The sequence below is a fragment of the Musca vetustissima genome, unplaced genomic scaffold (genome assembly GCF_032173495.1).
Source record: "Musca vetustissima isolate MV318-11 ecotype Yass unplaced genomic scaffold, APGP_CSIRO_Mvet_v1 utg17985, whole genome shotgun sequence".
Lineage (NCBI taxonomy): Eukaryota > Metazoa > Arthropoda > Insecta > Diptera > Muscidae > Musca > Musca vetustissima.
Window position 1 is genome coordinate 60,109 of NW_026886138.1, and position 13,086 is coordinate 73,194.

The window sequence follows — 13,086 nt, forward strand, 5'->3', positions numbered from 1 at the left end:
TTGAGAGCTTTACTCTTACCGAATTATGAATTATGTCCTTTAATGGTTGTGGAAAATCACTAAGCTCAAATTTTAGCGTAGCATACTGAATTGAGTCTAGAATTGTAATTCAAAAGCGGTTAAACTTAATATGATCCAAACGGATTTGTTTTAAAAACACAAATCCGATGTGGTACATCACTGTGGGTATACTAACTGAAATATATTTTTCCAATACAATAATTGTATAATAATTACAAGGTCAAAGAAACTGAATATTTCTCATTCCCACATAGCGAACAAGTCATAATCACCTATTTTTCTACTCATTCTCCTTTTGACAGTTTCAACAAAGGTGGAGGTGGAGTTTCTCCAAGATGATAATAGCTTTTAAAGAGCATTTAAACATTTTGCCCTTATCCGCTTTTGTTTGTATTTGTGTCATTGTTATACGCATTCTCACCTTTCGCTTTAAATATTTGACATACTTAATTAAATACAGAAGTTTATTCTGCTGCGAATGATGATGCTGCTGCTTGACCTACTTCCGCGTTCCTGACATTTATCCGCTTTTACAATGGGGAGCGAGATAAACTTGAGAAATTCCATTCATTGTTTTATGAAATGACACGTAGTAGCGGCAGCAACGACAGCAGCAGCATAATTTCATTGTTATTTCAGACAATGTTTTTAAGTAAACAGCCACAATGTTTATTTGTTTAATTAAATTGTTTAAAATAAACCCGAGAACAGAATCCTGCCGCCATTCAGGGAATATTATTATTTGTAACAACACACACCCACCCATAATGAATGGGAATAAATTCAATTGTTTGTAAATTATTCCTGTACAAGGACATTAACGAGGCGTTGCGGTAACAATGACGTATTTGTAATGGAATATATGGTATATGTTTTTTTATTGTGGGGGTTTTTTAATGAATGGAGAACCATGGATGGAACGGACATTTATTGCCATTCATATATTTGTAGTATTTTGAATTGAACATGTTGAACAAATTTTTCTACAAATTTCAGCAAAATGTAAATTGGAAAGTTTTAATCCCCCACCGAATTTTGAAATCGGGGGTACAGCTCTATGGAGCGGTGAACTATGTGATGTTCTGCATATAATAATGGCCTCAAGAGCAACTTAAAAATCAGATAAAAATAAAATTTTCAGCTCATTGCTCCCCCCTATATATCATGTCATCATCACCGAAAGTTATAGGCGTCGTCCTTGACCATAACCGAAACTTCATGCAAAATTTCAAAGCGATAAGCCCGACATTTCCACTCTCTAGTGGGGCGGGTATATCGACACCTATACACAAATTCATGCCCTTCAGAGTAAATATTTACGCCCCTAAATTCAGCTTTTGTCATATTTCACACAAAAGTCTTGGTCGATTAGATCCGCTAAATATTGACCAATCTTCATCAAAGTAGTCGTGCTTCCTTTGGCCAGATTCCTTTCCTGGTGTAAAATTTCTTGGTGTTAGGGTCATAATTGTGGCCTCTACAGTAACCAGATAATTCATCCCCTAAATATTTACGGATCATTGCCAACAATAGGAGTCTTCAATGGCCAGAACCCATCATACATGCAAAATGTCATGACAATTGGTCCATAAATGCGGCCTGTATGACCGGGCAGACACACATATGTAGATCGAGTCAGCTAGTCAAGATATGATGATCGGTATACTTAAAGGTGGGTCTAGGACCATTATTCCTCGGTGTTACTCTCTTGGGGTTGCCCAAAGCTGTAATATCCTGACAACATAGTTCTTTAGGGTATAAACATCAAACTAGAGTCAATTCTGTTATAAAGTGTTAATGAGGGCTACCCTAAAAAGTAGATCAATATCGATAATTAATAGTAGTAGGATTATATACCCAGGCAGAACCCAAAATACCAAATTGGAGCATATTAGGTTAAAAATGTGTCCAAATAAAGGGAAGTTATATGGAGCTACCCCAAAAACCACCGATATATTCCATTTTTCAATAACAACAACCTAGGAGTAATAGCAATGTATGTGCACACATGCAAAGCTCTGTCTGTAAATATCTCGAAATTAAAGAAATACTCAATCCACCTTGTGGTGGAGGGTATAACGTATTTAAAACCTCATTATGACTATGAAAGTTCTTTTAAAAATCCACGCCTTGAGACCTCATTATGACTATGAAAGTTCTTTTAAAAATCCACGCCTTGAGACCTCATTATGACTATGAAAGTTCTTTTAAAAATGACTATGAAAGTTCCACGCCTTGAGACCTCATTATGACTATGAAAGTTCTTTTAAAAATCCACGCCTTGAGACCTCATTATGACTATGAAAGTTCTTTTAAAAATCCACGCCTTGAGACCTCATTATGACTATGAAAGTTCTTTTAAAAATCCACGCCTTGAGACCTCATTATGACTATGAAAGTTCTTTTAAAAATCCACGCCTTGAGACCTCATTATGACTATGAAAGTTCTTTTAAAAATCCACGCCTTGAGACCTCATTATGACTATGAAAGTTCTTTTAAAAATCCACGCCTTGAGACCTCATTATGACTATGAAAGTTCTTTTAAAAATCCACGCCTTGAGACCTCATTATGACTATGAAAGTTCTTTTAAAAATCCACGCCTTGAGACCTCATTATGACTATGAAAGTTCTTTTAAAAATCCACGCCTTGAGACCTCATTATGACTATGAAAGTTCTTTTAAAAATCCACGCCTTGAGACCTCATTATGACTATGAAAGTTCTTTTAAAAATCCACGCCTTGAGACCTCATTATGACTATGAAAGTTCTTTTAAAAATCCACGCCTTGAGACCTCATTATGACTATGAAAGTTCTTTTAAAAATCCACGCCTTGAGACCTCATTATGACTATGAAAGTTCTTTTAAAAATCCACGCCTTGAGACCTCATTATGACTATGAAAGTTCTTTTAAAAATCCACGCCTTGAGACCTCATTATGACTATGAAAGTTCTTTTAAAAATCCACGCCTTGAGACCTCATTATGACTATGAAAGTTCTTTTAAAAATCCACGCCTTGAGACCTCATTATGACTATGAAAGTTCTTTTAAAAATCCACGCCTTGAGACCTCATTATGACTATGAAAGTTCTTTTAAAAATCCACGCCTTGAGACCTCATTATGACTATGAAAGTTCTTTTAAAAATCCACGCCTTGAGACCTCATTATGACTATGAAAGTTCTTTTAAAAATCCACGCCTTGAGACCTCATTATGACTATGAAAGTTCTTTTAAAAATCCACGCCTTGAGACCTCATTATGACTATGAAAGTTCTTTTAAAAATCCACGCCTTGAGACCTCATTATGACTATGAAAGTTCTTTTAAAAATCCACGCCTTGAGACCTCATTATGACTATGAAAGTTCTTTTAAAAATCCACGCCTTGAGACCTCATTATGACTATGAAAGTTCTTTTAAAAATCCACGCCTTGAGACCTCATTATGACTATGAAAGTTCTTTTAAAAATCCACGCCTTGAGACCTCATTATGACTATGAAAGTTCTTTTAAAAATCCACGCCTTGAGACCTCATTATGACTATGAAAGTTCTTTTAAAAATCCACGCCTTGAGACCTCATTATGACTATGAAAGTTCTTTTAAAAATCCACGCCTTGAGACCTCATTATGACTATGAAAGTTCTTTTAAAAATCCACGCCTTGAGACCTCATTATGACTATGAAAGTTCTTTTAAAAATCCACGCCTTGAGACCTCATTATGACTATGAAAGTTCTTTTAAAAATCCACGCCTTGAGACCTCATTATGACTATGAAAGTTCTTTTAAAAATCCACGCCTTGAGACCTCATTATTACTATGAAAGTTCTTTTAAAAATCCACGCCTTGATAAAAAAATTATTTTAAAAATCCACGCCTTGAGAAAAAAATTATTTTAAAAATCCACGCCTTGAGACCTCATTATGACTATGAAAGTTCTTTTAAAAATCCACGCCTTGAGACCTCATTATGACTATGAAAGTTCTTTTAAAAATCCACGCCTTGGGACCTCATTATGACTATGAAAGTTCTTTTAAAAATCCACGCCTTGAGACCTCATTATGACTATGAAAGTTCTTTTAAAAATCCACGCCTTGAGACCTCATTATGACTATGAAAGTTCTTTTAAAAATCCACGCCTTGAGACCTCATTATGACTATGAAAGTTCTTTTAAAAATCCACGCCTTGAGACCTCATTATGACTATGAAAGTTCTTTTAAAAATCCACGCCTTGAGACCTCATTATGACTATGAAAGTTCTTTTAAAAATCCACGCCTTGAGACCTCATTATGACTATGAAAGTTCTTTTAAAAATCCACGCCTTGAGACCTCATTATGACTATGAAAGTTCTTTTAAAAATCCACGCCTTGGGACCTCATTATGACTATGAAAGTTCTTTTAAAAATCCACGCCTTGGGACCTCATTATGACTATGAAAGTTCTTTTAAAAATCCACGCCTTGAGACCTCATTATGACTGTGAAAGTTCTTTTAAAAATCCACGCCTTGGGACCTCATTATGACTGTGAAAGTTCTTTTAAAAATCCACGCCTTGGGACCTCATTATGACTATGAAAGTTCTTTTAAAAATCCACGCCTTGAGACCTCATTATGACTATGAAAGTTCTTTTAAAAATCCACGCCTTGGGACCTCATTATGACTATGAAAGTTCTTTTAAAAATCCACGCCTTGAGACCTCATTATGACTATGAAAGTTCTTTTAAAAATCCACGCCTTGGGACCTCATTATGACTATGAAAGTTCTTTTAAAAATCCACGCCTTGGGACCTCATTATGACTATGAAAGTTCTTTTAAAAATCCACGCCTTGGGACCTCATTATGACTATGAAAGTTCTTTTAAAAATCCACGCCTTGAGACCTCATTATGACTATGAAAGTTCTTTTAAAAATCCACGCCTTGAGACCTCATTATGACTATGAAAGTTCTTTTAAAAATCCACGCCTTGAGACCTCATTATGACTATGAAAGTTCTTTTAAAAATCCACGCCTTGAGACCTCATTATGACTATGAAAGTTCTTTTAAAAATCCACGCCTTGAGACCTCATTATGACTATGAAAGTTCTTTTAAAAATCCACGCCTTGAGACCTCATTATGACTATGAAAGTTCTTTTAAAAATCCACGCCTTGAGACCTCATTATGACTATGAAAGTTCTTTTAAAAATCCACGCCTTGAGACCTCATTATGACTATGAAAGTTCTTTTAAAAATCCACGCCTTGGGACCTCATTATGACTATGAAAGTTCTTTTAAAAATCCACGCCTTGGGACCTCATTATGACTATGAAAGTTCTTTTAAAAATCCACGCCTTGGGACCTCATTATGACTATGAAAGTTCTTTTAAAAATCCACGCCTTGAGACCTCATTATGACTATGAAAGTTCTTTTAAAAATCCACGCCTTGGGACCTCATTATGACTATGAAAGTTCTTTTAAAAATCCACGCCTTGGGACCTCATTATGACGATGAAAGTTCTTTTAAAAATCCACGCCTTGAGACCATTATGACTATGAAAGTTCTTTTAAAAATCCACGCCTTGAGACCTCATTATGACTATGAAAGTTCTTTTAAAAATCCACGCCTTGAGACCTCATTATGACTATGAAAGTTCTTTTAAAAATCCACGCCTTGAGACCTCATTATGACTATGAACGTTCTTTTAAAAATCCACGCCCTGAGACCTCATTATGACTATGAACGTTCTTTTAAAAATCCACGCCTTGATACCTCATTATGACTATGAAAATTCTTGTAAAAATCCACGCCTTGATACCTCATTATGACTATGAAAGTTCTTTTAAAAATCCACGCCTTGGGACCTCATTATGACTATGAAAGTTCTTTTAAAAATTTACGCCTTGAGACCTCATTATGACTATGAAAGTTCTTTTAAAAATCCACGCCTTGAGACCTCATTATCACTATGAAAGTTCTTTTAAAAATCCACGCCTTGAGACCTCATTATGACTATGAAAGTTCTTTTAAAAATCCATGCCTTGAGACCTCATTATGACTATGAAAGTTCTTTTAAAAATCCACGCCTTGAGACCTCATTATGACTATGAGACCTCATTATAACTATGAAAGTTCTTTTAAAAATCCACGCTTTGAGACCTCATTATGACTATGAGACCTCATTATAACTATGAAAGTTCTTTTAAAAATCCACGCCTTGATACCTCATTATGACTATGAAAGTTCTTTTAAAAATCCACGCTTTGAGACCTCATTATGACTATGAGACCTCATTATAACTATGAAAGTTCTTTTAAAAATCCACGCCTTGATACCTCATTATGACTATGAAAGTTCTTTTAAAAATCCACGCCTTGATACCTCATTATGACTATGAAAGTTATTTTAAAAATCCACGCCTTGATACCTCATTATGACTATGAAAGTTAGTTTAAAAATCCACGCCTTGAGACCTCATTATGACTATGAAAGTTCTTTTAAAAATCCACGCCTTGGGACCTCATTATGACTATGAAAGTTCTTTTAAAAATCCACGCCTTGAGACCTCATTATGACTATGAAAGTTCTTTTAAAAATCCACGCCTTGGGACCTCATTATGACTATGAAAGTTCTTTTAAAAATCCACGCCTTGGGACCTCATTATGACTATGAAAGTTCTTTTAAAAATCCACGCCTTGGGACCTCATTATGACTATGAAAGTTCTTTTAAAAATCCACGCCTTGAGACCTCATTATGACTATGAAAGTTCTTTTAAAAATCCACGCCTTGGGACCTCATTATGACTATGAAAGTTCTTTTAAAAATCCACGCCTTGGGACCTCATTATGACGATGAAAGTTCTTTTAAAAATCCACGCCTTGAGACCATTATGACTATGAAAGTTCTTTTAAAAATCCACGCCTTGAGACCTCATTATGACTATGAAAGTTCTTTTAAAAATCCACGCCTTGAGACCTCATTATGACTATGAAAGTTCTTTTAAAAATCCACGCCTTGAGACCTCATTATGACTATGAACGTTCTTTTAAAAATCCACGCCCTGAGACCTCATTATGACTATGAACGTTCTTTTAAAAATCCACGCCTTGATACCTCATTATGACTATGAAAATTCTTGTAAAAATCCACGCCTTGATACCTCATTATGACTATGAAAGTTCTTTTAAAAATCCACGCCTTGGGACCTCATTATGACTATGAAAGTTCTTTTAAAAATTTACGCCTTGAGACCTCATTATGACTATGAAAGTTCTTTTAAAAATCCACGCCTTGAGACCTCATTATCACTATGAAAGTTCTTTTAAAAATCCACGCCTTGAGACCTCATTATGACTATGAAAGTTCTTTTAAAAATCCATGCCTTGAGACCTCATTATGACTATGAAAGTTCTTTTAAAAATCCACGCCTTGAGACCTCATTATGACTATGAGACCTCATTATAACTATGAAAGTTCTTTTAAAAATCCACGCTTTGAGACCTCATTATGACTATGAGACCTCATTATAACTATGAAAGTTCTTTTAAAAATCCACGCCTTGATACCTCATTATGACTATGAAAGTTCTTTTAAAAATCCACGCTTTGAGACCTCATTATGACTATGAGACCTCATTATAACTATGAAAGTTCTTTTAAAAATCCACGCCTTGATACCTCATTATGACTATGAAAGTTCTTTTAAAAATCCACGCCTTGATACCTCATTATGACTATGAAAGTTATTTTAAAAATCCACGCCTTGATACCTCATTATGACTATGAAAGTTAGTTTAAAAATCCACGCCTTGAGACCTCATTATGACTATGAAAGTTCTTTTAAAAATCCACGCCTTGGGACCTCATTATGACTATGAAAGTTCTTTTAAAAATCCACGCCTTGGGACCTCATTATGACTATGAAAGTTCTTTTAAAAATCCACGCCTTGGGACCTCATTATGACTATGAAAGTTCTTTTAAAAATCCACGCCTTGAGACCTCATTATGACTATGAAAGTTCTTTTAAAAATCCACGGCTTGAGACCTCATTATGACTATGAAAGTTCTTTTAAAAATCCACGCCTTGAGACCTCATTATGACTATGAAAGTTCTTTTAAAAATCCACGCCTTGAGACCTCATTATGACTATGAAAGTTCTTTTAAAAATCCACGCCTTGAGACCTCATTATGACTATGAAAGTTCTTTTAAAAATCCACGCCTTGAGACCTCATTATGACTATGAAAGTTCTTTTAAAAATCCACGCCTTGAGACCTAATTATGACTATGAAAGTTCTTTTAAAAATCCACGCCTTGAGACCTCATTATGACTATGAGACCTCATTATAACTATGAAAGTTATTTTAAAAATCCACGCTTTGAGACCTCATTATAACTATGAGACCTCATTATAACTATGAAAGTTCTTTTAAAAATCCACGCCTTGATACCTCATTATGACTAAGACTTTTGAAGACCATTAACATTTTTTTTAAATCTACGTTATTCATCATTCATCAGGTAACACTTGACAGATGGCCAACTATTTGATAAAACCATATACATTCAAATCGAATAATAAAGCCTGTAAGTTGTAATATTGTTAACACCGATTTAGTTTTACAAAAAAAAAATAATAATAATAAAATAAGTACCAAAAAAAATTAATTACACATCGATAGGTCATCATAACGCAATGTTGTTGTAGCGTATTCCCACACCCCTTACAATCTCATACTAATCTCTTTTTTCATTATTCATAATTGTACATGAATTTGTAAATATGTCATGGAAACGTCTTTATTACAAAAGGCATTCCATCAAAGATTAAATGTTCTGGCCCATTTTATATATTTTTAAAAACGCTATTGCATAACTTTCACTTTCATTTATTAACATAGATATTGAAATGTTTTTCTGTAAAAATGCAACGAAGCGACAAGAAAAAAATAAATTCAGAAATATAAAATGGTGGCAGCAACAGCTAAAACAAACAGACAGTCGTACGGACGACATTACAATTTGTTTTATCTCATTTTTTATCTCTCTCACGGTGAAATTCCTGTCATTTGCAGATATCCTGGGAGTCAACAACTTTGGGCTTTTGGTATACCGAACTACTGGAGCGTAATGCACAATTCCGTACCTGGATATCAACGGATCGTCCAAAGGTAAGTTATGCACTTATGTGTCCACTCAAACTATGGAATTTTAGTTAAAAGCATCGAGCACACAAACACACAGAGACACAAACCGCCAATGTAAGTTTTAGTTGTAAACTAAATAAACGGAGCAGATGACACAAATTTGTGTAAACTGAAAATAACCACCCATATACATACATGGGTGGGTGAGTATGTGTGTGCGAGTGTTCTGATTTAAATAAAATCGTAATTAAATTTAAATACTTGTCATCAGTTGGTTTGCTAAATACACATATTTATGCTGGTTTTACGTTTTAATTTTATTTTTGCAATGATTTATGCAAACTCTTAACGCTGCACATGACGTTTTTCCTATTTTAATTTGTCAAACTGCGTAAAGTAACGTGACATCAAATATCTTTAATCTGTGTCATTTTTATGTCATCTGATGTATGTTTTCTATTCTCCATTTCCTTTTGAATTTCTGTTGCATGCCTTACTCGTTGCGGGAAAACAGGTCTTTTGGATGACAGGCTTCTTCAATCCACAAGGATTTCTGACAGCAATGCGTCAGGTGAGTATGAGCTATGCAACATGTTGTGTGGTGGATGTTTTCTTTGGTTTATATTTTTAGTTATGTTATTAATCAAATGTTATGTGGGTTGGTTTGATAAAAATCAAAGATATAGGAGACATCTTTTGATGTTTCGATTATGATTGAATTTCTTAAGACCAGTATTTTGTTATTGTATTTTAATGAATATTTTGAAATATAAGAGAACTGCCATGTATCCGCTACTGGGTCGGCGAAATCCAAATCCACAATGAATTTTATGGTTAAATAAATATTTTTCGTTTCTCAAATGAAATATAAGTAACTAGCTGGACCCGTGGCACTTCGCTGCCCCGGCCAAAGGCCAAAAAAGTAAATCCATAATATGGTAATTTTTACTATGAAATGTGTAACTGACTTAGAATTTTTAAACGTATAGCATTATTGCTGTGAGAAAAACCCGTAACTCAAGTGGCAGTGCATTCCAACATCGCGCAAATATTCAAAATTCGAGGTATCAAAATATTGAGGTTTCTGGAGGAGTGTGTAAAAGAAAATAACATCCTTAAGTGTCCACTGTAATATATATACTGAATAATTTTTTTCAAAACAACATCCAAGAAAGCGAGTAACATATTCCGACACGGGATTGTCACTACGTAGATTATAAATAATTAATTATTCGCTTAGCTTATTAACATGTAAATCAATGGATCCTGAATACACTCCAAGTCCATATAAGAGCAGCGATATTAACAGAGCATTTGCCAGTATTAACTTTACACGTTGCGTTAAATATAAATTAGATGCAAAAATTCTACGCAAAGTGTTGCAATCTTTCCCCGCTAAAGCAGTTGCTGTACAACAATAATTTTGCGCTGATCTAGGAATATATTGAATGATGAGGGATTATGATTATGAGAACAAAATCCCAAAGCTTTTGGCTTGAAAAAATTTACATGAAAATAATGCACAGAACGCAGTACATAAAACGACTTAGATGGATGTTTTTGTTATCAGTAATAGGATCAGCGAATAAAAATTAAAGGTATCTAAATTTATCATATCCCAGTGTTCGACTTTTAACGTGCCTTCTAGATGATCAAAAGATTTATAATTAAAATTCACAATATTCACTTCAGTGTTTTTTAAGCCAAATAACATTTCTTCCAAAGTAAATATGTTTTCACAAACTGAAAAAAAACAATAAGGAAAGTAAATTCGGACTGGGCCGACTATATGATACCCTTCACCATTTTGGGTATATTCTACATATGTATCCTAACAGACGTCGCCATTTTGAAGGAACATTGACATGAAATTGAACGAACTTAAATATGTGAAATTTATCTATATCTAAACCGACTAACATCAATGCCTACACATGTCATTCTGCAACTTATGCTTAATTTTGTAAATCGATTTAAAGCAAACTTGAAACACGCTATTTGGTATATTGCTCGGTTTAAAATTTAATCTCAATCAGACATCCATTGATTAAATGGTGTAAATTTACCATGAACCGAATTCAAGGAAAGTTACCAGAGATTAATTTATATCGGACGAACATATATATGGAAGCTACATCTAAATCTGAACAGATTATCACGAAACTTTGCTAGACTATTCTAGACATAATTCAGTACGCTATGCCAAATTTCGTGCAAATCGAAAGATATATAGGCACATTGGTGCACTATTAACCTAAAATCGGACAAAAATATATATGGGAGCTATATCTGATCTGAACCGATTTTCACGAAACTTAGCATACATCATTCTTGACCTAATTTAGTAGGCTGTACCAAATTTCGTGCAAATCGAAAGATATATAGAGACCATTTACATTAAATAGGACAAAAATATATATGGGAGCTATATCAAAATCTGAACCGATTTTTATGAAATTAGCGCAATCATTCTAATTCAGTACGCTATGCCAAAATCTATCTAAATCTGACTCGTTTTTCACGAAACTTAGCACACATCATTCTACGCTATGCCAAAATTCATGCAAATGGAATGATATATAGCGATTTTGGTGTGCCAATTATAAAGGCTTTAGTGCACCATGTACATAAAATCGGACGAAAATATATATGGGAGCTTTGCCAAAATTCGCTTTGCCAAAATTCGTGCAAATCGAATGATTTTCAGGGGTTTTGGTGCACCATTTACCTAAAAGCTATATCTAAATCTGAACCGATTTTTACGAAACACAGCATACATTATTCTTGACCTAATTCAGTATTCTATACCAAATTTCGTGCAAATCGAAAGATATATAGGGACCATTTACATTAAATCGGACGAAAATATATATAGGAGCTATATGTAAATCTGAACCGATTTTCACCAATTTCAATAGGGTTCGCCCTTGGGCCAAATAAATGAGCTGTACCAAATTTCATCCAAATCGGATTATAAATGCGACTTGTACTTTGTTTACAATTTAACATCAACGGACGGACGGACAGAGCTATATCTAAATCTGAATCGATTTTCACGAAACTTAGCACAAATCATTCTAGACTTAATTCAGAACGCTATGCCAAAATTCATGTAAATCGAATATGTTTAGCGACTTTGGCGACACATTTCATAGTAAAAATTACCATATTATGGATTTACTTTTTTGGCCTCTGGAAGGGGCAGCGAAGTGCCACGGGTCCAGCTAGTATATATATATATATATGTGGGAGCTATATCTAAATCTGAACCTATTTTCATGAAACTTAGCACAATCATTGTAGACTTAATTCAGTACGCTATGCCAAAATTCGTGCAAATCGAATGATATATAGCGACTTTGGTGTACCAATTACCTAAAATCGGGCGAAACTATACATGGGAGCTATATCTAAATCTGAACCGATTTGCACGAAACTTAGCACACATTATTCTTGACCTAATTTGGTAGGCCATACCAACAGATTTCGAAAGATATATAGGGACCATTTCATGCATAAATCGACTCAGAAAGTTATTCTATGCTTATTCTCAAAAGGAACCATGGGTCTACCTTTATCATTTTCATATCAACAAATTGGAAATTGGCAACACCTACATAAAGGTGGTTTATGAACTTAGTAAACATCTGTGGTTTGTATATTTACTAACACTTTGCTATAATTGCCAATTCCAATTCGTTGCTATAATGGCCAATTCTGATCTGAAAAAGGGGCAATTTGTATGGGGGCTACTGTTTCCCCTGTCCCCATCAAAAAATTAAGTACCCTATGTTATCACAAATGTACTCAAAAATCGACTGTGAAAATTTCATGAAAATCCGTTCAGTAGTTTAGGAGTCTATAGGGAACACTGATCAAACAAACAAACAGAAATTCATTTATATATATAGATAGATGAATAGATGGATGAGGTC

The 13,086-nt window shown here is 34.4% G+C and overlaps 1 protein-coding gene across 1 annotated transcript in view; it reads left to right on the forward strand.

Annotated features, from left to right (window-relative positions):
* Positions 1 to 9,722, forward strand: part of LOC133333609 (dynein axonemal heavy chain 5-like) — a gene marked incomplete at both ends in the record, with an annotated part of 66,850 nt that extends 57,128 nt beyond the window's left edge. The window contains 2 exon segments of the mRNA XM_061541920.1: positions 9,080 to 9,175; positions 9,666 to 9,722. Of these exon segments, the coding sequence (XP_061397904.1) occupies positions 9,080 to 9,175; positions 9,666 to 9,722 (153 nt within the window).
* Between the last annotated feature and the right edge of the window lie 3,364 nt (positions 9,723 to 13,086).